Genomic DNA, 26,630 nt, shown 5'->3' with positions numbered 1-26,630 from the left:
TACCAGAACTGTCCTTCAGTCAAGAAGGAAACCCTAGCAGTCAGCACAACTGCAGGGAGGGAGCTCTTTGTGATGTCCAAACTCAGCCAGGGGAGGGGGAGCGGAACCGTGGGTCCATTGGACCCGCAGTTCTGCGTTATGTATGAATGCGGCCTCAGTGAGAAAAATATGTCCTCATTAGCTGTTCCTTAGTTTCCAGTGACCTGCCAATTGCGTTTTCATCTCCAGTTCTCCTGGATATGATCTCATTCCCTGGCTTTATCTACTCCCTGACCACAGAATCAGCTTCTCTAGCAAATACATGTTCTTGCCTTGTATACCTTGACCATGTACCATCAGATCTATGAAACTAAGGTGATGTTGAGAAAAATTCCTGCCTGAAGCCCTGGAGAGCCACTGCCAGTCATAGAAGACGCTACTGAGCTAGAGGGGCCCAATGGTCTGACTCAATAGATGGCAGAGTCCTGTGTTCCTGTGCTTCTTTGATTGAGGGCTAGTTCTTGTATTACATATGCCTCAGGGGAGCTCATAGAAATATTTTCCTGTACATCAACTGCTGCTCACCAGGTGGACTGTCCAGATCATGTAGAGAATCGCCAGTGCCAATATAATACACAGCACTGGCATGATTGGGGCAATTCATATAGGAAGCCATTCATGCATATTACGGCTGCTACTTGATGGTCACCATAATAGCAATAGCAATAGCACTTACATTTATATACCTCTCTATAGCCAGAGCTCTCTAAGCGGTTTACAATGATTTAGCATATTGCCCCCAACATTCTGGGTACTCATTTTACCGACCTCGGAAGGATGGAAGGCTGAGTCAACCTTGAGCCCCTGGTCAGGATCGAACTTGTAACTTTCTGGTTACAGGGCGGCAGTTTTACCACTGCGCCACCAGGGCATAACATGGAACATGGGCAGCTAGAGCATAAGAATTGGGCTATGGTGACTTACCAATGGAGAAGCTTGTCAAAAATGAAGCTTGCCAAAATGAATAGGTTGATATTGGGGTACTTACATTGTGTATCTACCTCTCCTTAGCTCTTAAAATCCCTTTAAACCAAAAGGTTTTTCCCTTCCCTTCCCCCAGTGAATGGTGGCTGGTCTACCTGGTCAGAATGGTCCCCGTGCAGCAACCGCTGTGGCCGAGGGTGGCAGAAGCGCACCCGGACTTGCACCAACCCAGCGCCTCTCAATGGTGGCTCTGTTTGTGACGGGCAGTCCTTCCAGAAGCTTGCCTGTACCACTATGTGCCCAGGTAAGTGCGCCTCAGAGAGCCGTTCCCTTCTCAGATCACTTTCATGAATGCTGCACTCGCTTCTCTCACACAGTGTGTTTAGTTGTCCCCAGCAGACCTGCTGACCAAGCACTTAGCCCCGAATTTTGAGCAAGGATGCTGAAAGGTGATAGATGTGCTTTCCTAGAAAAACCTTCTTCCACCCAATGAAGAATCACCCTGATATGAATTTGGAATGTAAACTGTGAGCATCAGCAAGAAGAAGCATTGTAGCCCTACTCACACATGATGTTCAGTACACTCACAATTTGTGTATGCACAACTGTATGCCTTTACAGTTAATTATACATCGACTTCAGTGCACTTACCATCTATATCCTGCATTTAAGAGTATCTGTGCCCAAGTTTACTTTTACAATAAGTGCGTGTACAGTCATTCACACAGACACATGTGCATGTATACAGACACATGAGTGCATGTAGAGTGTAATGTCTGAATGAGGCTTCTGTTTCCATGCCTTGGGCTGTGCAGGGATTGGGTTTGCCATCAAGAGATTCCATTCATTTTAGAGTCTCCGAATAGAAGGTACATATTCAGAGAGAGAGAGAGAGGTGTTTCCTAGATGAAGCACAAGGGTTGGTATTGTTTTTAATCTCCCTCTTCTAGCCCCCCATGACAAATTGGGGGTGTGCCCCTTCCTATTGATTAGTCTGTTTTTATGAAGAGATTCCTTCCGTAGATAGAGTACGAGCTTTAGAGAACGAAGGATGCCACAGGCTCAGCTGACATGGCTACTCTACTCTTTTTTTAAATTATCTCTCTCAGGCCCATGGCTAGAGGGGCCTGCTGAGATTTACTGCTATTGCCAGCTGCGGTTGCTGTTACACATGAGGAGGCTCGTTTGTTTTCTTTCTTTCCCTTGACACGAAGATGCCCTCCTCTGGAAGAGTTATTGCTGTGCTATTCAAATATTAAATATATTTATTTACTTATTAAATAAATAAATACCTGAAGCAGATCAGCCAGTTCCCATAGGCTGTTCTGGGTAGCAGACACATCTTAATTCTGTTTTATCTCCCAAATGGTTGTCTGAAGCTAGCAGAAAAAAGTAAATTAGCCAAGAGACATTATCTAAAATTATCTGTGTTGCACAGAAGATAGTTTTAAACCTTACCTTCACCAGTTGAATTGGATCCTTTACTTACATGGACTATCAGAATATCTGAAACATTAAGAGGCAATGCATTTGGGAACCCCTACTTTAGAAAACAAGCTACCAATTTCCAAACATCATTGATTCAAAACATCTCATGATTTAGTTAGGACTGCCTTAAAATATCAGACATTTGGAAGAAAGTGTGCCGTATTCCAGTTTACACAAAATTTAGCCAGCCTTATATTATGAAGACATTTCTGTTAAGTCACAATCCAAGAGAGATCCATAATTTAGAGAAAGAACTGCTAAGATCACAGCATCTGCTAGCAGCAAGATGTGTTATTGCAAAATATTGGGGAAAAGAACAATCCTCTAACATGTGTAGCCTGGAGAGTGCAAAAGAGGATAAATCACACAGTAAAGAAGCAGCTGATTGTTTTGTGGAGCTTCAGTAAAATTTAGTGTCCAGTTGCTCTTCTTAGACTTTGCAGAACAATTGCTTAATGATGGGGAACTGGATGGGGAAAAACCAGGTTTCGAAATGCACTTAACCCTCCTCTGGAGTCATGAATTTTTTACACACAAATAGGAGTTCCCACTCCCAAGTAGTCCCATTGGTTACATTGGATGCCCCCCCCCCGAACTGCTGCCCACCTTTTCCAGGCCACAGAACCCACAAAAATTCAACATTTTCTCTTCAGGGGAGTGCAGCAGTGACCCCCAGATCCCAGGCATGGCATCCTGTGTGACTGCACAACTCACTGAGAATGTGAGTTGTTAGCAAAGAAAAATGAACATTTAATGAACATTTCAAACCCCATATTAACGAGGATCCATACTTGAACAGCCAATGCTATCCCCCATTAACCACCTCCCTCCCTCAGCTTGGCCAGCACCACTCACTCTGTCCAGGCCGTGCCTTGCTCCATATTGGGCCCGAGTGGCATGTCAGGACCCCACACCACTCTGATGTCTCCCAATGTTGCTTCCTCCTTCCAAAGTGATTTTAGAAGCATGGAGAAGTGTGAGGGACTGATGGTGTCTCTGATTGTTTCACACACCGCCCCTACATATGATGTCTGCATTGGGCCATGATGGATTGGTTATGGTGTTAAATTTTGACCGTCTTCTGCCATTCCTACCTGTTACATGACACATTGAGGCTCTCCACATGAGTAGTGTGGAGAGCCGGATGGGGTTTGGTGGGGAGAGCAGGTCAAGCCCGTTCTCCCTGCACATGAGCGTCAAGCCTTCCCTGGGTGGCCGGATTGGCCGCCCACACGATTACTGGCTCCATCATGTGAGTGGTGCGGTGGCTTCCTGGGGTCCCCCCTTCCCTCTACCCCCCACCCCACCCTGAGTGTGCCAGCCGTGGCAGCAGAAAAACAAGGTTAACAGAGCGCTTGCTCCATTAACCTCGTTTAAGAGGAAGGGTTGTCAGGTGGGCGAGCCGCCGTGGAACTACCGGACTCACCTGTGAGCCCAGTGGTTCCGACGATCACCGAAAACCGGGTTTTCAGTGATTGTTAGAATACCTTCAGGGAGTTCCTTCCTATCCCAAATGGCTTAATGTGGAAATAGGATAGAAACCAACCCAGCATGGAAATGGATTCTGGGGTGGTTTTTCTCTCAGCCATTTCTGGGGTGGTTTTTCTCCCAATTGACTGAACATGGGGATGGGATCATAACCACCCCACCATAGGGAATCCGTTCATTTTGGGGTGGTTTTCTACCCTGTGTCATACTTTTATTAATGGCATAAATCTCATAACTGGTGGGGGGTGATACGTGTGGATATTTCATGTACCAGAATGCAGGTAACTGTTTGACAACAGCATAGCTGGGAGTGCAGTGGTTTGCTTGTTTATGCACATTTACACAGCTGGGAGTGGAACTTTATCCCAAAATCCAGATGCGGGTTAATAGTCATTTGATTATATTATTTCTATGTGGAAGTTCTCTCTGTTTTGGAATTTTGTGATATTTAAAATAACTGTTAAGAGTTTGGATCCTCTCTGCCAGACAGCGGCCCTATTCAGATATAACAGGAAAGCAGGTTTCCTGCCATGAGAGTGAAACTCTACAAGGGTTAAGTGTTCCCCTCCCTTCTCCTCTCTTATACATGAAAGGTGGAGAGAAAAAGCTTTTACTTGCAATTTGAACTAAACCACAGTTCTGCATTACATAGGACCTCAGGGAACTGTAGTTTAGTCCACAATTTCCCTACCATAGTTCTGGAAAACAAACCATGTTCAGATCATGATTTCAGGTCCCGGTTTGTTCCCTAACTGTGGTTTGAGCTAAACCACAGTACAAACTGAGTTTATACATAATGTAGAACTGTGATTTAGCTTATACTGAAAATGGGAGCTTTTCTTCCCCTCCTCTTGCATGCAACAGAAGAGCAGGGAGTGCACAAGACTGTGGCTCAGAGTCTTGTTCTCATAGCAGGGAAGCATGGCTTACCGCTATGTCCATTATTAGTTTGTTAGGGTCATAGACAGGGGTGTAGCAAGGTTGGAGTGGGCCCAGAGACAGGATTTTAAAATGCCCCCCCTCACTGAAGTTCAGCTCATGAAGTAAAGAAATCTTAAATGAGGCTAAATAGTGGTAACAAAAAACATAGTAGAATATCTCCATCTCCATCTATGTGCCACAATAGAACATCATCCTAAATTATTTTTTAAAAGGTTTTGTAAATTGTGGATGATGCAAGTCATTTAATGGTACTAGAGAAAGACATGCTGTTCTGGTAGCTCCAGGTCTTAACACTCACATCAATTTCCGAGAATGAATACAACTGAAGGAAGCCCGGGTGGGTGCGTGGCTGGGGGAGTCAGTCATGTGACTTGCCTGGGGGGGGGCAAGGCAGTGGGCCCCCAGACAACTGTCTCCCTTGCCCTATTATAGTTACACCCCTGGTCATAGATGCCAACAGGATTTTTAGCAAAGGTAATCCAAATCTGCATCTTTTACCAGCTAATAAGTTAGTCCTGTAACCAAGTGCCTTTTTTGTATGTATGCATGTATCCATCCATCCTTCCTTCTGCTCTTGAGTGTCTGATTGACTGCTTCTCTTTGTCTTTTTCTGGAATGTAGTAGATGGAGCTTGGACTGAATGGAGCAAGTGGTCAGCCTGTAGCACGGAGTGCACGCACTGGAGGAGCCGGGAGTGCACAGCCCCATCCCCCCAAAACGGAGGCAGAGACTGTAGTGGAGTGCTGCTTGATTCCAAAAACTGCACCGATGGACTCTGTATGCAAAGTGAGTCAACTTGCTGTGGTTAATAGGGAGGGGAGGGAAGGGGTGTCTCAAACCAACACCTAACCAGGGAAACTAGTATTATGCAGTTTTCCTGTTTTCATCTATGAGATATTGTACCGTAAGAGGCATTATCTTCAGGCGGACATAGGAAGCCAGGTGAAAAGTGAGATCCTGGGTGAGATCCTTCAGATGGCTAACCTGTAGTATAGAGCAAACTCCAACTACAGTCTTTCAGTTCCCTAACCCTAACCCAAATCAGATATTAGTCCTGAGAAGTTACTTGGCTACTTTAACTCAACGTTGTTTTTTTAAAATGCTCCACGTTGTTTCTATATCTGGATGTGACAAATGCTGTATGTAGCATGGAGGTACACTTGTCAGGGAGCTGCAACAGGCACAGAGTGGCAAACCTGGATTTGATAACATGCAGTGTATAAAGCAGCCCAGTGTGTGTGACTTCTAGGCGAAGGCTTTTCAAGTTGGGTAGGTGGATGTTGGTTGCAGGCTGGGGTTGGAATCCTCTGTGCAAGTCCTTGGGAGTAAATCCCATTGAACTCAGTGGGAGTTGCTTCTGATTGAGCATGCTGAGGAACAGGCTATGGGTGTTTCAGCCAGTCTGAACGGGTTCTAGCTCTATTGCTACCTATCAAATAAGACTACTGATGACAAGATGTGGAAGACTGTACAACTCAGAGATTCAGAGGATAAGTCATTGTTCACCAGGCTAGAATATCTCGTTTAGAGGGTGCTCTTCATGAGCCACTAAGTCCATGTCCTCTTTTTGACATCAGAAAAGGAGGAGTCAAGAGGACCATTTTGGAAGTCTACAGCAAAGTGATAGGGGATGAAATACCCCCATTTCCTTGCTGAGGCTTGGTTCCTAATCTTGATGTGCCTTTTCTAAAAATAAATAAAATCAAGTGCTGGAACTACTCCTGAGCGGGTTCACAATGTGGGCTGGTTCAAACAATACGTTCTGTCCTCTCCATCTCTGATTCAGCCCATCATATGGAGAGGGTAAGAGCATATTATTTCCCATCCATCACACACACTGGCCCCACCCCTGCCGTCCACTTGTGGACATACTGTGCATAGCCAACCTATGTTTATAAAATCCATTGTTCCTTCAAAAACCATGAATTATGTGTATTGGGTGGGACTGGAGGGGTCCCATGAATACTGATGAAGTAGATAAACTCCTGCAGATATGGCCAGGGTTGGTGGGGTTTCAGTGGGATATTTGCTTTGCATGAAGTCCTGACTTAGTCTGACCCTATGCCTAAAACCTATGCCACAATAATAAAGAAGCAAACATTCTTAAGCATGTGCAGAGTGCATTTGGCTCTGCTCCACATGACAATGGCCAGCCTCCCAAGATACATTTGAGATGGGGAAGGAGGATTTGCAAACCAGAGATTGTATTTCAGGCAAGCTTCTGTTCCTCACTTCTGAATTGAGAAATGATTATGTCCCAGAAGCCTTTTAAGGCACAGGGCTTCCTTAGGAATGCCTGCAGTGCCCTCACAAAGGATTGAAAGGGGTTAAATCTGCAACGCGGCTTTCCTGCAGGAAGAAATCTTAGTTTAGAACCACAGTCCAAGGGACCAGTCCATTTTTGCAGTTGCAAAAGTTTCGTATCCAGTGTGCACCACTTCCTGCCAATGCCAGCTTGAGCTTGCCTGTCTGCTTCCAACCCCAGCATTCCTCATAGTCCTGATCCTGCTGAGTTCTGAGGGTCTGCTGCTTTCCACTTGATGTGGGCCGATGAGCCTTGCATGATTTGGTGGGCAGCTAGATCTAAGTGCTGCTGATGGATGGCCCATAGCATTTGTGATTATTTAAATATTTCATTAATATATTGGGTTGCCTGTGCCTCAGGACCCAGGTCAACGATCAAGAATCAGCCACTAGACACCTGCAGCCCAGGCCTTGTCTGGTTAGTTTGAATCGATATCCGACATTGTCCTCTCCCAGCAACACACACTCTTTCTTGGGCCTCACTGCTCCCTAGTCCTCACTCCTAAAACCTACAGAGGTCTCTTGTGCATCTCCTCCTGCCAACACCATACAGCAACACAGTTTAGTTCCCACTAAGTCTTCCTCCCTTTAAACTGACTTGTTGATTTTGCTCAGATAAATAAGTTGATGGTCCGTATTCTGTTGCTGACACCTTCAAACGAAGGTGAATCCCTTTGTATGTTTGTGAACGTTCTGTGACATCACACACAGTAGCTCACCCTTTGGCTGGACAAGTGCTGGGGCAGACTTGCAGAGAGACAGCAAACTGGAGACCATCAGTGTTTAGCCTTTTAAACTAATGGTTAGTGAGCCACCTAATGGTGCAGTGGGGAAGTAACTTGCCTAGGGAGCAAAAGGTTGTTGATTTGAATCCCCGCTGGTATGTTTCCCAGACACCTATATCGGGCAGCAGCGATACAGGAAGATGCTGAAAGGCATCATCTCATACTGTGCAGGAGATGGCAATGGCAAACCCCCTCCTGTATTCTACCAAAGACAACCACAGGGCTCTGCGGTCGCTAGGAGTCGACACTGACTCGAGAGATCAACTTTTACCTTTAGTGTTGTCCTACCGTTCACTAGGGTTTAGGCAAAGCTGGGGAAGGCAGTAGAATTTGTGTATTTATTATTCCCTTCTAGAGGAGGTTCCAAAAATGCCCCAAATAAGCAGTAAAACAAACTTTGCTACAAGAACATGCCTGTTTATGCGGGAATGTGCCAGCCTCCTATCCTAGTTTGCTATATTGTGTCAGTGCTGCCACCTGCTGCTTTCATGTTGATTTTCATTGTGGCACCTTGCAAGCTTGATTCCACCCCACCCCACCCCACCCCCGCCTGATTCCCAGTGCACCCCCTTCCGCAACATGTTGTAATCCTTCCTCATGCCCCCGCTGTACAATGGCTTCTGTGTCATCTTCATTGGGTTGATCCATGTTGACATTCATACAGCAGAGGAGGGAGGAGACGTGATTTCAAAAAAAAAAAAAAAAAAGCATCTTGCCCGTAAATAGCTGCTGGCCCTGAAGAAGTTCATTGCTGGGGAAAATTAAGGCATCGTGACAGCCAAGGTCGGAAGTAGTTTGCAGGCAGAATCAAGCTGTGGTCCGTGCCAGCCTGCTGCTGGCTGTTAACACTTAGCTGGCAAAAGGTGCTGAGAAGAAAATCAGGCATCGGCACAGTGAGAGGCAATGACCCCAGGGCTCAGTCCATCTCTTCTCTAGGAGACTTTGAGAGCCCTTACGTGGGGGTCATTGATGCAAAGCGGGTTTGAAAAATCTTAATGTGAACTAGAAAGCATGTGAGTTAGGATTAATGTCATTTGTTCTCCCAGCACTCTGTATTAAATGCCTTCGTTGCTCTCTTTGGAGGGAGATGGTTAATTGCTACATGCCAACTGGTCACCTGTATAGTGCCCCAGTGCTTGTGCCTCTTTCTCCATAGGGTGTTTTGAGCCATCAATCCAGGATGGAGTTGAAAAGGCAGGGTGGGAGGCATAGATAGGCTTGGAATCTGCTAGGTAAAGGTTGCATCCAACTGAATGCAACATTATTTAACTCCAAACATTCCCCCTCCCTCCTAGCTCTACTATCCTGTGCATACTTGTGTGGGAGTATGACTCTTTTCAACTCAGTGGGGCTTACTTCTGTGAGAACATTCATGGGGTCACTGATTTCAAGCCTCAGGATGGGCTCGGAGATGTAGGATGGAGCCAAAACAAGGGAGGGGAGAGGAAGTTGTAAGAAGGTCCAAGAAAATGCCTTGAAAGTAGCTGTCATCTCTTCTATTTTTCCTTGGATAACCACCGTGCAGACTGTCCTAGGAGACATCCTTTATATTTTGGCTCAGGCAATAAGCTGCCAAATTGGACCTTTTGGAGAGCTAGAGTAGCGTAGTGGCTAAGAGAAGGACCTACAAAAAAGGACTTCTCCGATTTGAATCTCACCACTGCCATGAACTTTCTAGGGGGCCTAGCCAAGCCACAATTTTCCCAGTTGCAGTATGGGGATAATTGCTCATCTTACAGCATTGTTGTAAAAATTACAGCAAGGCAACTCATGTGAAGCTCTTTGAACACTCAAAAGCACTGTACACTATTGTGGTTGTTAGAAGCCCTCAAAACGTACTGTCAGAGACACACCCCTCAGTGTTTTGTGAGGGTGGAGAATAAAACCAGGACTTTAAAGGCTGCCATTAAAAATCAGGTTGAAACATCAAAGAACATTAAAACATTTCCCTCCATATTGAGAAAAGAAGGGAAGGAAATAGACGGGGCGGGGGTGTGTGTGTTAGGCTATCAGTCTGATGCTTTGTGTCCAGACCAGCACTTGTGTCACATTTTAATTCAGTTTAATCCTTTGCTGTCCTGCTTTTAACTTTCACATGTTTTTCATTCAAATGTGTCTCATTCAGACATGCTGCCTCTTCCCATAACTACAGGTTTGGATTTTGTATTGTGCTTTCCCAAGATAATGCTGAATGTGCACAATTGCATCTAAGCAGTACCATAATGTACCATAATGTAATGTGTCATTAAAAGAAGGGGACCTTGAAATAGGATCCTGAAGTAGCTCAGTTTAGCTTTTGCAAAAATAATTTTGCAAAATAAACAGTCCAGATGACTATGATTAATGGAGGCACAGGTAAAATGGGTGTGTGAATGTGTACGTTTTCAACAGACACACACACAGAGAGAGAGAGAGAGAGAGAGAGAGAGAGAGAGAGAGAGAGAGAGAGAGGCTCTGATAATGAATGTGGGCAGGACAACCGAGAAATGGGGAAGCTCAACAGTTCTGTCCAATGAGTTGCAGGAAATTGTGTGTCTCATTAATGACAAAAGCTTTTTATGGGGGTAAGAGGAACCCTTGGTAGAGCAGTAAACAGGTATTATGACAGATCACAGAACGTAATGTAGATACTACCTTTCTACACATTTATTAGCAAGCAACATGGAAAAACTTGTCTGGATGCACTCTTAGATTTTTAATTTGTCCGCTAAGCTGAATGTATCCCAACAGCCCCTGTATTTGCAGTTTGAGGCAGGCAGCAAAAAAAGATGTTTCTTGAGCCACTGATGGCTTGTTGGATCACAAGTTGTGCAGGCTTCAGATAAGTGAATAGCAGTAGTTGGTATAGTACTAAGTGGAATCTCCACCTTCTGAAGTCACTGAATACTGTTGCTGGGGGGTAACAGCAGTGTAGGGTTGTCCTGCTTATGGTCTTCCCAGAGACATCAGGGTGGCCAAGGTGGAATCTAGAGTGCTGGACTAGATGGATCATTGGGTCTGATCCGCCATTGCTGTGCTTATGTACATTATCACTGTATCCCAAGGCATGATGTTGGTCTGGCATTGCATGGTCTCTGAGCTGATATTGTGGGCAGAGACATCAGTGTGGATGCTTAAGAGTTGTATATCATAAAGTGACTGTGAGCCTCCTTCCCTATAAGTACAATTTAACTTGGTTTCATCCTGCATGTGGCTTTTGTACAAATTTTCCCATCATGCTTACATTTTCACCACACCCCTTTCCCTTGGTTTGCAAGGACTGCTAATCTGTTTTCTTTTATTATCATCCTCCTCCTCATTTTTCAATCTTTGTTTTTCAACTTTGTTTTCCCTAACAGATAAAAGATTTGTAAGCGAGCCCAAAAGTCACCGTAAGTCTCAATTTCATGGCCATTTTCTTTTGTTATGAAACTTTAGAAGTTGGGTTGTGTTATGTTTTGGCTTGACCTATGATAAGTTATCCCTCCTTGGTGTTAAGAGAACTGCTGGGGTACTGTTGCCTCTAGGGGCATATCTACGCAGCTCTGGAAGCCTCAGCAGAGGTGACTGCCGCTGAAACAAGCTATAGAGATTTAGTCCATGATAAAAGCGTTCCATACACTGCCAGGCCCAATAGAGCTGGCAAAGCAAACTGGATCTTTCTTTTTAAAATGGAATTAAAACTCTTTGATTTCAGCAAGGGTCCAATTCTAAACGTAAGATATAGCTGGACTACTCTGCTTCAATGGTAGCTAGACTAGCATTCTGGTTCAGATAATAAAGTAGTGTAGCCACCGCAAGGATGAGGGGTGCAGGAGCCTGTTCCCTCTCACTGATATCCCATGCTCCTTCCCTGAATGCCAGCTTCCATTTTAAGAAGTCTGTTTACAGAGTTCTTAAGGAAAATCTAGCACAAGTGTTCTGTCCAATTGCTTAGTAAAGGGTAAAGCTACTCCAGCCTTCCATTGCTTTGGCCAATGAGTGCAAAGACCTGGGATACCTGACAAACATTTGGAACCTGTTTCTTTTATATTTTATTAATGTTTATTACTGGAGCATGTATATTTTACTATTTTGTTTTGGTTTTTCATGGTTCTTCTTGTATAATTTAGGGTACCACAAACAACTGCAACATTTATGTGGGAATAAAGAATATTGGGGGGAATCAGTTTGGTACCTCCACAAAATTATATTCCATCCACATCTGTCACTCTTCACATAACTGAATTCAAGGTTATTCCAATGGGAACTAAACTAGAGTTTGTCCATTCGTGTGTGTGTGTGTGTATGTGTGTGTGTGTGTGTGTGTGTGAGAGAGAGAGAGAGAGAGAGAGAGAGAGGTTTTTGTTTTTCCTCAGAATAGTTAATCTCCCCCATCTCCATTTTCTTTTTATTCCACCCACCCCATAGTAATGTTGACAATTTGTAATTCCCTGACCTAGAATATATCTGTAACAGTAACTTTTGACTAGTCCGCCAGAGCAGTGTGTGTTCCTGTCACCCCGCTGTCTTGTGACAATGTGCCAAAATGGTTGTTCAGGATGGCCATAAAATGTGATGGCATGTGCTCTCTAGAAACATGAAGAGTAACAGGCAAAGTTGGTTCTGAATAAAAAGTATCAGATGCACAATATTTTAAAATAGTGCTGTCTTTAACGTTTTCTGGAATACCGTTGAAAATCACATAAAGGAATAATAAAGATGGGAGAGTAATCTTCACTCTTCCTGCTCTGCTGCCCTCAGCCCCCACCCCCAAATTCTAGTGTTCTGCCCATTCTTCCTTACCGTCCCTTATGCCAGGAACTTCCTCCCAGAACATCTCATGGTGGTTCCTAAAAGTGAAGTGTGCCATTGAGTCAGTGTCAACTCCTGGCGACCACAGAGCCCTGTGGTTGTCTTGGACAGAACTTCCTAACTCTCCATCAAATTCCACTTCATAATAGCTTCTTCCTGTGAAGCCTTTGGCTTTACCCCATAGTCTTCATCCTCTGGGCAAATCTAATCCCTTCTTGCCCTTGCCTCTCCCTTCCCTTTGTTTCTGTCCACCCCAAAGCTTTAGACTGGAATCTGCTTGGGGCAAAACCCTTTTTTTCCTTCCCCTGCCCCCCCCCCATTTTTGTTTTTTAACTTAGTGCCAAGTATATTCAGATTTTTAAAAATTACTTTGGTAGTAGTTATTGACTGAAGATAAGTGTGGGTGTTCCCTTATCTGTCTTGGCAAAATGTAGATTCCTCCCTCTCCTATAGAGAATGGCACAGTTTGTATGTATTTGTATGTATGTATGTATGTACAGGAGGGATCTGTAAATTCACTTCTTTACTCTATACTACAGCCTCCTCTAGGAAGAAATTCCCAAATAACCACACAAAACATTAAATGTATCCCAAATATAATTGCAATATAAAATGTCCTTAGTTCTGCCCCATATATTCCTGCTTCAGAAAAAAGGAACCTGTAAATACAGGATATGTTGATGAAAGAAAACTTGAGAGAATAATGACAGGGAGGGGGGAATGGGAGGGGAGGGCTGAATAGCAAGGCTGAGTAGCAATAACAAGGCTAAATAAAAGCCAATCTGTTGCTATATTTGAGTAATTCTTCTGGAGGTGGTACTGAGACTAGGCATCGGGGCGGGGGGTCAAGTCTATATTCTTGGTGTCACTGAGTACAAATCTTGGTCACAATCCAGAGAACTCTAGGATATATATGTACTACTGATTTCAATGGGAACACTATTATCTTTCTCTGCATTGCATCTGGAGATACTGCCAAATAAGATGTATGGAGCAAAGAGGTATTTCAGATAAAAGTCAGTGTGGCAGATTCTGTGTGGGGATAGGGACTTGGCCTGACAGGCAACAAACATAATTGCTAGTGAGAGTGGCCATTTAGGAGTGGATGGTGCTCCATTCCTTGAGTGGCACATCTAAGGAGAGGAAGGTAGAACCAGTCTGCTGTCACAATGAGCTTACAGAAGGGATCTCCATCACTTACATGCATTCTGTCTCCCAGCTCACCACGTGTTCAGTTTTTACGTTCAGGGGAGATGTCTTTTTGCATAGTTCCTGCAGCACGCCATGGGAGACCAAAGGGTCACAGTGTGCATGCATGTGTAGAAACAGATAGTTCCAGAGGCAATTTTAATAAGGGTTCTGTGACTGGTCCAGTGCATACCTATCCTGCCCATGACATCTCAGTTGTTACCTCAATGATGTAATCAAGATTAGCCAACTTCCCTTCCTCACCATCAAGTCCTAAAGAGAAAGGCATTGGGCTTTCACCTTGTCATATAATAGTGTGTTAGGTAACGCACCACTGAAAGCTATCATCCTGACTTGGAATCACATAAGGCTGACCATGTTGAAACAAAGATAGTTTGAGAGTCTCAAAAAAGGGGCTTGCCCAGGGAAAAGCTCCCTGCCTTCTCTCATTTAAGGAAAACTTGGAGGCCAGTGAGCTCAAAACATTTAGTAGACCATCGTATTTTGCTTGTTTGTTTAATTTTCCTTGCTATTGTCACTTCCTTGTGGCCTTTCCAGAATTCCTAAGAGAAAAACCAGAGTAATGCTTATGGTTTAGAGTAGGAGTTCACAGCCTTAGGTCCCCAGATGTTGTTGGACTACACCTCCCATCATCCCCAGCCACAATGGGCAAGCATTGTCCATTGTAGCTGAGTATGTTGGGAATTGTTGTCCAACAACAACTAGGAACTCAAGATTGTAAACCCATGTTGCAGAGAATGAGGTTGGCCCTACAACATTTTGGCTTTGAATTCCTGACTTGAGAAATCATAAGCAAAATGCTGCCATTTTCTTAAATTTCTCTTCTAATCTCTGTTTCTCTCCCAGTACTGGAAGCTACTGGGGATGTAGCCTTGTACGCTGGCCTGGTGGTTGCCGTCTTTGTCTTCATTGTTATCCTGATGGCTGTCGGGGTGGTTGTGTACAGGCGTAGCTGCCGGGACTTTGACACAGACATCACAGACTCTTCAGCAGCTCTGACAGGAGGTTTCCACCCAGTCAACTTCAAGACCTCCAGACATGGTAACGCTTAATCCTGACTTGTTTTTATCAAGTTTGCATCCTGTTACTTTTGGGCATTCATTCCTGACAGACTACATTTCCCATTATGGGAAACATTTACATGCCATTAAGCACTTTTCAACCTTTCTCTTTTCTTACAGACACTCCCCAATTGTTGCACCCTTCAATGCAACCCGACCTAACAGCCAATGCGGGTGTGTATCGTGGTCCCATGTATGCCTTGCAAGACTCCTCAGACAAGATCCCAATGACGAACTCTCCGCTGCTTGACCCACTCCCCAGCCTCAAGATCAAAGTGTATAACTCCTCCACAGCATCATCTTCACCTGGGATGCATGAGGGGACAGACCTGTTGGGAGCTGTGCCCTCAGGCACCTTCCCAGGGGAGAACCTCAGGGATAACCACTTCATGAACCTAAGGAACAAGACCATGGGATCTCAGCAGCTACTGACTTTGCCCCGAGAGCCTGGAAACAGTGCCACTGGGACATTTGGCTGCTTGGGAGGAAGGCTCACCATCCCTGGCACAGGTAAATATCAGTATGGAAGAAGGACTTTATGATAGCTGTGACAGACACTTCTCAGCTGACATTTTGTATTTAAGAACAAAGACTTGACTACAAAAGGCAGGTGGCTTCTATGAACAGAGGGCAAGGCATGGTCATTAAATCATTACATAGCCAGATTCTTGGAAGCCGCATTCTTGGTATTGCTGAGAGGGGCTGAAGCTCAGTGGCAGAGCACCTGTCTTGCACACAGAAGGCCCCAGGATCAATCCCTGGCATCTTCATGTAGGGCTGGGCAAGACTCCCCTCTGAAACTCCGGAGAGTCTCTGCCAGTCAGTGTAGACAGCACTGAGCTAGGAGGACCAGTGGTCTGAATTGGAGAAGACAGCCTTCTTATGTTCATATATCTTATCCAGTTTTGTGATCACACTGACACAAATACTTTTAGGGATGTGCACGGAACCAGTATGGCCAGTTTGGTTTGAATTTGACCCAGCCCAGTTACGGTGCTGTCCGGACCAGGCCTTGTCTGGTTCAACTGCTGAACCTGTTTGCGGACCGGTTCGGGTCAATGCTTGGAAAGGGGAATCCACTGAGGATTCCTCTTTACAAGCAAAGTGGGATTCCCTAGGGACAGAGCGGGGCAGAGGGGAACTTATCTTCCAGCAGTGGCAGGATGGTTGGGGGCTCCTCTAACTCCCCACCACCACCACCACTGGCCTCCCCAAAAGCAGCCTGGGCTGGCAGCTGTGGCCTGGTATGAGCCTCTGTGCAGTATTTACAGAGTGTGCAGCTGGCCTCCTCACACATGTGGAGGCCATTAGAATAGTGCAAGAGCACCAGGGTATTTATTCTAATTACTTCCATTTCTGTGCTGAGGCCCACTGCATGCTCTGCAGTTGCTGCATGGAGGCCTGAACCGGGCTGCAGCCGCCAGCCCAGGCTGCTATTGGGGAGTCTGGTGGGTGGGGGGGCAGGGTAGATGAACCCCCCTGCTGCTGCTGCTGTCCCACCGCTGGTGGGAAGGTAAGTTCCCCACACGCCCTCCCCACACCTTTTGGGAATCCCCCTTTGCTTGTAAATGGGAATCCTCAGCAGATTCCCCTTTACAAGCATTGCCCCAAACTGGTTCAGACCACTTCTGTTTGAACCAGGGCTGGGCCAGTTCAAACTCTGACAGGTCGAACCGGGCTGGTTTGACTTGAACTGGGGTTCAAGTTGAACCACTTTGCACACCCCTAAAGACTATCCTCCCTTTCACTGGCGGATCATGTTCTGCTGAGACAACAATGTAATGGGTTTTTCTGTATGTATGGATTTATAGCCTACTTCTCAAGGGAAGTCCTCAGAGTGAGTCACAGCATAACAAAGTGCAATTATTAAAATTGAAAAAGAAAAAGAAAATTATTAAAAACTACGCAAGCATGGTGTAGTGGTTAGAGTGCTGGACTAGGACCGGGGAGGCCTGAGTTCAAATCCCCATTCAGCCATGATACTAGCTGGGTGACTCTGGGCCAGTTATTTCTCTCTCAGCCTAACCTACTTCACAGGGTTGTTGTGAGGAGAAACTCAAGTATGTAGTACACCGCTCTGGGCTCCTTGGAGGAAGAGCGGGATATAAATGGGGGGGGTGTATGTTCATATAATTAAAATTCACACCTTATTAAAATGAGCAGGGGGGGATGATAAATTGCAAAAATCACAAAGAGCAGTGAAAATAGGAAGTAATATTTCAGACAGCATCTTCTGGTCTGTTAGAGTCCGAAGGCCTGTCATCAAGCATTCAAAGTGATAAATAACAAGGATATATATATATATATATATATATATATATATATATATATATATATATACATACATACACACACACACACACACACACACACACACACACACACACGAGAGTGAGCGTTCTCCAAATATTTGGCCCAGAAACTAACTAGTTGCCAATGGAGCTCTTCCAATATAGTTACAATATGCTGAATGTGGCTGGCCTGAAAAGGAGTCATGCTGCTACATTGTGGACCAGCTTACACATTTCTCAACTGTTTCTCAACAAGGGTATCCCTACATAAAACTCTTACAACACTCAGTTTATTAATGAGGTTTTTGTTTCAGGAAGGGGTGCAGGTTATATGCCAGCTAAAACTGGTGATGAACACAGCTGCCACTTTGAAATCCAACAGAAACCCACAAACTGTGGACCTGTTCTTCCAGAACAGGCATTTACTTTTCCTTTCTGGTCAATAGGCCACCCAACATGAACATCTCTATCTTGCCTGGGTTATGTTTCAGTCTATTCACCCAGCATCCAGCCCATTACTGACCTTCAGGATTATGTTTCCTGTTTGCTTAGATGTCCTCCCAAGATGTAGGTAGTTAGTTTGTTTATATAGTTATTTATTATGTATTCAATTTTTATACCGCCCTTCCAGAAATGCTCAGGGCGGTTAGTTGTTGGGCCATATTTTAAATTATAACAAGGACTCCAGGGAAGGATCCTTGAATGCTGGCTTTATCTGCTGTGGGACGATTTGGCCCAATTATGGTTGCCACTGCATTCCACAGGCTTCTTTGCAGATAGAGTTGGTGGGGCGCGGGAAGAGTGGGAAGCACATTTTTACCTCTGGGTATAATTTTAACCAGTAGTGTAAGTAGGGTGGCATAACAGGTAAGCTTGTGCAATTAGTTGACTCTAAAGGATCGAAGGCAAATAAATTGCACAGCATACTTTGTCCCATGCGGAGGCAACAGGTTCCCCACCACCTCCACCTTCCACGTAGCTCCATACAGAGCAGTGTCCTCACGGAGCCAGGCAAGCTATTAAAGGGATGAGAAGCAGGGTCCAACTACAGTGAGGCCATTGCAAAGTTGTGGGGAAGGAGAATGCTCCTCAGCATTCTGTCTGTGGCTTTGCGTGTGAACCAAATACTAGCTTGCTCAGAGGCTCAGTAAGAGCAGCAGGCCTTGCAGCGTGGGTCCATTGCAGCCTTACACAATGCGGCACATGTAGCTTTGAACACTGAGAGGAATGAGAGGAGAGAATCGGAGGCATATACAGTTGATTGTTTTGTCTATTTTTATATTAAAATATTGGCACTTCAGGTAGCCCTTTATTCTTTTCTATTTCCTGCTTAGGGGTGAGTTTATTGGTACCACATGGAGCAATTCCACAGGGAAAGTTCTATGAAATGTATCTGATGATCAACAAAGCAGAAAACACTCTGTAAGTAAAGCAGACAATCTACTGTTTTTTTCAATCTAACCTTGCATTATCCATGGTGGCTGAGAGCCAGAAAAGTTACTTCAGGCACGATCAAGGGGGCTGGGCATGTCCACTGGGGTTGTTGATTTTTTTTAAAGTTTGAACAGACTCCCATGTATGCCATACCAGAGGGTGATTTGAGAATCAATGAACATGTCGTTGTCGTCTTCTTTTTTTAAGAAACAGAAGCCCAAAGTCCCCTAGGACATGTGGAACTAGTTGTAGTTTGGATCCCCATAGTGGACAACATCCAGACCAACCTTATGCAAATGCATCAGATTTTTCCATTGTGCAAGGAGGGAAGGGCAATTTTTGGAAATTTCCCCTTCCCTCTGCAGCTTAAAATTATGTTCCTAAGAGTCGGGGGACTGTGGAAAGTTAGTCTGGATGCTGGCTAATGTATATTTGTCCCCTTGCTCACACTCCGCTATCATAAGAACATAGGGGCAGCCCTGCTGGATCAGGCCCAAGGCCCATCTAGTCCAGCATCCACTGTTTCACACAGTGGCCCACCAGATGCCGCTGGAAGCCTACAGGTAGGAGTTGAGGGCATGCCCTCTCTCCTGCTGTTACTCCCCTGCAACTGGGACTCTTACTCCAGTCAAGATCAACTATCTTGTACACAGTTAGGCTGCTTAAAGTCTTACAGAAGGCAAAGGGAGGAGGGCGGGAGGATTGTGACTTCATAAGTTCAGTGGGTTGCAGTCTCATGGCAGAATCCTTGGCATGTTTACTCAAAAGGAAATCCCACTGAATTCAAGAAGAAATCCCACTGAATTCAAGACTTTATTCCTAAGTAGGTGTGCACAGGATGTAGCACATTCACAGCTTATCACCACAGCCTGCAAGAACAGCCATAGTAAAAATTGTCCATCAATCTTAATAATACATTATTAATAATATGTTGTTAATAATACATGGTGCATAATGAGAACAATAATGTCGTAAGGACACTTTCTCCAAAATGAATAAGGTTATTATATTCCCCTAATTCAAGTAACATTACCAAGCTCCATGTAACAGCATGCTATGGTAAATAATGTAATCTTTAAAATAAAAATGCAGACTAGACAAGACATTTTGTTAGAACTAACAGGAAAACAATGTAAGGGGGGTGGAAACCAAACAGTTGTCACTGGGTGTGGGGCTCAGTTGTAGGTTGCACCTAATAAGGAAAGGGAGGCAGCAGAACTTGCCAGCATATCTGACTCCTGCAAATTCCAAGACTTTCTTAACCACAATCAAACAGGTTTGAAGACCTGAAGGAGTTGGTAACTGACCCGTTATCATTTTATTAGTTAGTTTCCCATAAACAGGGGGTTTGGATTGTTTCCAAACAAACGGTGATTGCCGCCCACCAGCGGCATCTGGTGGGCCCCTGTGCGAAACAGGATGCTGGACTAGATGGGCCTTGGGCCTGATCCAGCAGGGCTGCTCTTATGTTCTTCCTATTTATTCATGGCCAAAATAAATATTTTGCCCTTGTCAGGTCAGATGCAAAGGGTTAGTTTCTTTTTAGCTAACAACTATCAAAGTGGGGGTCGTCCCGAGGCCAACCTAGAACTCCAAGAAGCCCTGCCTCTCTGTCCAGTTGTCAGCCTAGAGGCAGAGATGGTAGGGAGAAGTATATCTATGGCAACTAAACTTGCTGTCAGGCCACTTTGAGAGGGCGCACAGAAAGGACACTTCCTTCCATCCCAGGATGGCCCTCCAAGAACAGTATTTGCTGATCCAGGGTTTAGAGTGTTCCCTTTTCTCAGAGGCCAAGATGACAAATACCATATTCCACTTCCTTCCCTTCTTAAGTGTCCATTGGTATCAGCAAGACAACTTAGCTCTCTTGTATTTGTGCCCCTCTCTAGCTTACCATCAGAAGGCACACAGACAGTGCTGAGTCCCATGGTAACCTGCGGCCCCACTGGCTTGCTCTTGTGCCGCCCCGTCATCCTAACCGTCCCACACTGTGCAGACGTCAGCTCCCCGGACTGGATGTTGCAACTGAAAACTCAATCCCACCAAGGAACTTGGGAGGTAAGCTGATTTAAATTGCTGCTGAGCTGATATTTTTCAGGCCCAGCACTTTCATATGTTTCATGGGGAAGGGCTGGAAAAACACAACTTGTGTGGAGATAGCTGCAAAATAGTGTTTGAACAGTGTGAGGCTTACCTTGGCAGCTCTGTCTTCCTCTAACCTGAAAATGCCACCTCAGCAAGAGTACTTGTAGCACTACTATGAATATCGTGCTGCTTTTCAACAAGAGTTTTCAAAGCGGTTTACAGGTAGACACCCACAGCAACCTTTAGAGGCACCTTTCAAAGTGGTGATTCCCTTGTATTTAGCAGAGGGAGAGCAACTGTCCCTATCCAGCCCAAGCACAGCATCCCTGCAGTGGTGGTTGAGGGGGTCTACCTGTAAACCGCTTTGAGCACTCTTGTGGAAAAGCAGCACAATATTCGTAGTAGGGTTACAAGTGCTCTTGCTGCAGTGGCATTTTCAGGTTAGAGGAGGACCGAACTGCCAAGGTAAGCCTCACACTGCTTTGAGCAACTCTTGTGGAAAAGCAGCACAATATGCATAGTAGTAGTAATCTGCTTAAGTTGCATAAATCTCACAGAATTCAGCTTTTCTTATCACATAACTTAGGTTCTCTTGATCTGCTTGGATTTGCTTGGGTTTTTTATGCAAAGAATGCACACAGCCCTGATATCAATAAATGGGAATCTGAACCTATGAAATAAGGACTATAGCTTGGAAATAATTACCAGGAAGTAACCTTTTCTCTCTCTCTTTCCCCCTGCCTGCTTCTTTTCCTTCAGGAAGTGGTCACTCTGGATGAAGAGACTTTAAACACTCCCTGTTACTGCCAGCTGGAACCCAAGTGCTGTCATGTTCTCCTAGATCAGCTTGGGACCTACGTCCTTGTGGGAGAGTCCTACTCAAGGTCAGCCATCAAGAGACTCCAGCTCGCCATCTTTGCACCCACCCTTTGTACCTCATTGGAATACAACCTCAAAGTCTACTGCCTGGAGGACACACCAGATGCCCTGAAGGTACTGTTGCTTAGTTTGGCACCGCTGATTCTCCTTGCTGTCCCCTTTCTCCTTCCCTATCCTTTTTGTTATTGCTGTGACTTGATGTAATCAAACAGTTGCCTGACAGCCAAGCGTTTCTGGTAGGAAAAGTTCTGATGTTGAACTATCTTTATTTGCAATTTGGGAGGTAATTTAGAATTCAGTGTGGCTTTTTAGGGGATGTGGCCATAGCTCAGCGGTGGAGCATTTGCTTTGCATGCAGAAGGTCCCAGTTTCGATCCCTGGCATTTCCAGGTAGGGCTGGGAAAGACTCCTGCCTGAAACCTTGGAGAGCCACTGCCAGTCAGGGGAGACAACACTGAGCTAGATGGACTAATGGTCTTACTCAGTATAAGATATCATCCTATGTTCTAATGTGCTTTATGATCCAGGTAAGAATATCACCCAACCATATAAAGCATTTTCCTTCATAACACTCAGTCTTGGCTCACTTATTCCAACGCTGCATGGAAAATGCTTAGCTGCTTTCTTTGACTTTATATGGTACTGTATATATTAAGTCAAAAGCCAAGCTCATGTCAAAATGTTTTCTAGCCCATTGGATTAGTGTGAGTCAGATAGAAGGTAGTGGTGTGATCAGCACCATGTTTGATAGCCTTTTGGCCTGTCTCCTGTTGATCATTTTGACAGTGGCCAGGTGAACATCAGATGCCATAGCAATATGGCTAACAGTTGTTATGATAGGCTGAAAAAGTCAAGGCATGGTAGTCCATAGGTTCATTGAATACGGGTTTCCAGGTTAACCCTTTCTCCTTGGCAAGTCTAAGGGTGAGTTTGTCACTCAACAACGGCACGGTTGAGTGCTACCTTGTGTGTGAAAGAGCCATCACATATCATACCACTGAGGATAGTACGTTTCAATGGAGGCAGTTTTCACATTCACATCAAGCAATGATGCATCAAACAATATACATGCACATGGGAATTGTCCCTATCTTCTAAAATTCTGAAGAGTGCCTGGAACTTTAATTCAGTTGAACATCTGTAACTTGAACTTGGTTTGTTACCAGCTCCCTAGACTTGCTGCTTTGCATCTCTAAAGAATCCTATGGCACTTTGAAGACTCATAGATTTATTCTTTCTTGAGCTACCATAGGCAAGAGAACTGAGACTGGCCTATGGATCAGGATATGAATCTCACCACTGCCATGAACCCACGAGGATGCTGTAGGCAAGCCACTCCCTCTCAGCCTTGCATCCTCAGCTGCAATACCAGGATCATATTCACTTACCTGATAGGGTTGTTGTAAGGATTACAACAAAATACATGTGAAGCAGTTTGAACACTCAAAAGTGGTATTTGAGTGTTATATGTTGTTGTTGTTAGTGCATCTGAAGAAGTAGACTCTTGCCTATGAAGGTTTGTGCCAGTAAATATTTACAGTTAAATACAAATTTAACTGTAAATGTGTTACTCTTGAAGGTGCAATAGGATTTTCTTGTTTTTGCTACAACATGTACATATGACTCACTTGATTTTTCTGCACTTTTCTGCTCTTGGTGATTAGCAGCTGAATGTGTCTCCACTCCAAGGCATTATGTCTGAGGTGGTGTGAGAGTTCTTCCCTTTGAGCATTATAGCTGTGATGGCCCATTTGTACATGTAGGTCCTCTCTTGGTATTACAGTCATCAAATGGCAAACCAGGCCTAACATGGCTACCGCTGAGTCTCTAGGGGCAGACCTTCAGCTGGCAGAAGGGCCTACCACTCCCTTGCCTTCATTGAGACTATGTCAATGTACTCCCCCTGCCTTAAAGGAGATAATGGAAATGAAGATTTTGTGCATGGAAATGGATTGCTCAGTGCTGCTTGCCTTGCTGCTTCATTCGCCATGCCTCGGGCTGCTCTGCAAAATGGTCATGTTGGCAACCTCAGGAGCCTGTGGTGTGACCGAGAAAGGAGTCACTCTAGGGAACCCATCAGCCTGATGCAACACCTTGAAAAATGACCCAGAGTTTGGTTCCAATAATAAGCAACTTTAACCCATTCCTCAGAGACCAGCCTTGTCATTTTCCATGGCGTTCCCAGGAGGGAAAGGAAGGGTGTCGCAAGGACTGTCTTCTTGCCCTATTTTGAAGCTGTTGCACAAGGGCTTTCTTTCCCCACAGCTGCTGCAATAGCAAATACTTTCCTTTCCCTACTAGTGCAGTTCTTACTTAGCATGATTATCTTTTGGTTCTGCCTTCTCTCCTCCCGTTTGGGGGGGGGGCCCTTAAAACACCCTTTTAAAAAGGGGGTGACAATGGCAGCAACACCGCTTTTACTGCTTAGGTTAGGATCATGATTGCAACCCTCCAGTTGAAGGCGAATGCGTTAGAACATTGTACTGCAAAGTGTCTGTGCCAACAAGCCTGGTGATGGTGGCTGCTCCGGATATGACACACAGCTCTACCAAGGCCATTCGCTTCTCGCTGGGTGGGCAAGCACAGCCTCTTTTCAAGCACCCTGGCAACCTGGGACATACACCTGGCTGTCTTCAGGGAGATCCAGAAAGTTCAAAGCACCCCACCCCCCGCCCATCATTCCTGACTTTAGGAGGTGCATGGTGAGGGCAGGCGTGAGTTCAGAACCTCTCCACAGCCAGTCAGCAAGCTCCCACCCAAATGCCCTGTCTAGTAGTGGAGATCCCTTGACTCAAAACAGTCTTTTGATTCTACCCCACAGGCAGTAGCAGTCCATAGGAGTAGGGCGGGGGGGGCAGAAAACAAGCCACAAGTGGGGCTCATCTCCACTCTTCTCTCCCCACCCCAGCTGCCTTGCTCTGCCTCCCCTCCCCTGCTGCCATGTTAAAGTTTACCCAGTTGACCAGTTCCCCCATCTCAGGGGACTGACTAGCCCACGTGTCTGAGGTTAATTTGGAGGCAGGGGAGGCGAGTCAAGGCACCCAGGGTGGGAAGAGGAGAGCGGGAATGAGCCACATTTGTGACTCCGTTTCTGCCCTGGCTGCCCCATCTGTGCAGGCAAGTCATGGACTAGAAGGGACCGGAAGGCCGTCCATTCCAACCCCCTTGTTTTGGAGCCAAAACGTTTCTCCACACACACGATGCATCACCCCTCTTATACACAGGCTCACAAACTGAGGCACATCCATCCAGATTCAAGTGCTTCACAAGCAGGCAAGATGCAACATGCCCATGGTGACTGAGGACAAGTAATGGTTTAACAGAAAAATCTAGATTATTCAAATAAGTATGTTGGTTGTATCCACACAAGTGACCCATTAAGCTAAATGCAGCCAACCAGCCACATATTGCGGTGCTTCGATGCCATCCCTTGCCTCCATGCTTCTGTGGCAGGCACCAAAGAGAAGAGGCTAATAAAAGTTCTGAGTAGGATACCATACATGGTAGGGCCCATCGCCCAGTAATGAGATGCATGCTTTGCAAGCTCTCATCTGTTAAAGAATCTTCAGTTAAAGAATCCCAAATTACAGGGCTGGGAAGAATTTCTGGCCCGAGACCTGGAGGACCACTGCTAGTCAGTGGAGACAGTCCCAGGCCAGATGGTCTCAGTCAGTGTCAAAGACTCTGGAACTAAACCATGATGAACCTCATGGCCTGAGGCTGGAACACAGCTTCTTTATTGTTGGTTTAAAAATTCTGTCACAATTACTTGTCATACAGCCCAAAGTGGCTTTACAATAGAGTAGCAAAAAATGACATTAAAAAATATAATAGAGATTAGCAGAAAGAACCAAAATAACAAACTGAGTAAGCTTAACCAATAAGCAGGCAGCAGCATAGTGAGCTAAGCCCAGAGGAGAAGAGCATAAACTCCTGTGATGGGCAGGCATTGTGAAGCCTGTTGCATTTCAAGGTCCAGTTTCAGCCCTCAGTTCCAGTAACTGACCTGTGGACTCTGGATTGTAACATGCACACTCCAGGTCTGGATTTGGGCGCAGCCAGCCATGGCCCCAGCCTGGGCCTGAGAGTGGATCACAGTTTGTGCAAGCTTGACACAGGGTTATTCATTATTTCTCATATGCCACCTTGTTTTGTAATAAAAGTTAAAATATGAGCGATAAAGATGTGTTACAAACTGGTTGCTCTTGATATGAAAAATAACGACTGTCACGTTATTTCCGAAGTGTTATTTCCAAAATATTATGAGCACCAATTTCATGACTAATGAAAGTGACCCATCATTCCTAATGAAGTATAAATCTCCATCTGCCCTTATCCTAAAAGAGTGATTAGTTCCAGTGCTCAGCATCAAGCTGGTGGCTCAGGTCTTCCTGCATGGTGTGTTTCAACCTTGATGTCACCATTTGTGTCTCACTTCTCTTTGCAATGTAAAATAGCCACAAGGGGACTGTAGAAATTATCCTTTGAGGCTACAATTTATTACATGACCTGGGGAGAATCCAGAAGGGAAAATTGCCTTGCTGCTTATCATCTCATAATGAATATTTAAGGGATGGGAGAGTGGAAGGATGGATTTTCCAGGATGTCATTGTGAAGGCTGCAAGGATTGCTGAGTTGCAGGATTGCTGAAAGATTGCATTGCTACAGAAAACGATAGGAGGAAGTTCACTGGCTTTTTTCAAATGCTGTAATCCCACAGTGGAGTTAGAAGAAAGGTCTGCACTATAGAGAGAGAGATATACAATAGAGATGAAATGAGCAAAATGTGATGGTATTTGGGCTAGTTTTTTGTCTGGTTGGTTGGCTTGAATTATGGCCTCAATCAATCAAAACACATTATGACACAGTGATAACGGATCATAAGAATAGCTGTGCTGTGGGTTGAATCCACTCAGCATCATGCCTGC

The 26,630-nt window shown here is 45.0% G+C and overlaps 1 protein-coding gene across 4 annotated transcripts in view; it reads left to right on the top strand.

Moving 5' to 3' along the window:
• Window positions 1-26,630, top strand: part of UNC5B (unc-5 netrin receptor B) — a 239,099-nt gene that overhangs the window by 194,772 nt on the left and 17,697 nt on the right. For all 4 annotated transcript variants that reach the window (XM_053311249.1, XM_053311248.1, XM_053311250.1 and 1 more), the window contains 8 exons: window positions 1,100-1,267; window positions 5,503-5,667; window positions 11,309-11,341; window positions 14,799-14,993; window positions 15,134-15,523; window positions 18,639-18,726; window positions 20,628-20,796; window positions 21,583-21,816. In XM_053311249.1, coding sequence (XP_053167224.1) covers window positions 1,100-1,267; window positions 5,503-5,667; window positions 11,309-11,341; window positions 14,799-14,993; window positions 15,134-15,523; window positions 18,639-18,726; window positions 20,628-20,796; window positions 21,583-21,816 — 1,442 coding nt within the window. The remainder of the gene's footprint in view (window positions 1-1,099; window positions 1,268-5,502; window positions 5,668-11,308; window positions 11,342-14,798; window positions 14,994-15,133; window positions 15,524-18,638; window positions 18,727-20,627; window positions 20,797-21,582; window positions 21,817-26,630) is intronic.

Source organism: Hemicordylus capensis, chromosome 3 (genome assembly GCF_027244095.1).
Source record: "Hemicordylus capensis ecotype Gifberg chromosome 3, rHemCap1.1.pri, whole genome shotgun sequence".
NCBI lineage: Eukaryota > Metazoa > Chordata > Lepidosauria > Squamata > Cordylidae > Hemicordylus > Hemicordylus capensis.
Note: the sequence above shows the minus strand (reverse complement) of the source record. Positions and strands in the feature narration are given on the sequence as shown.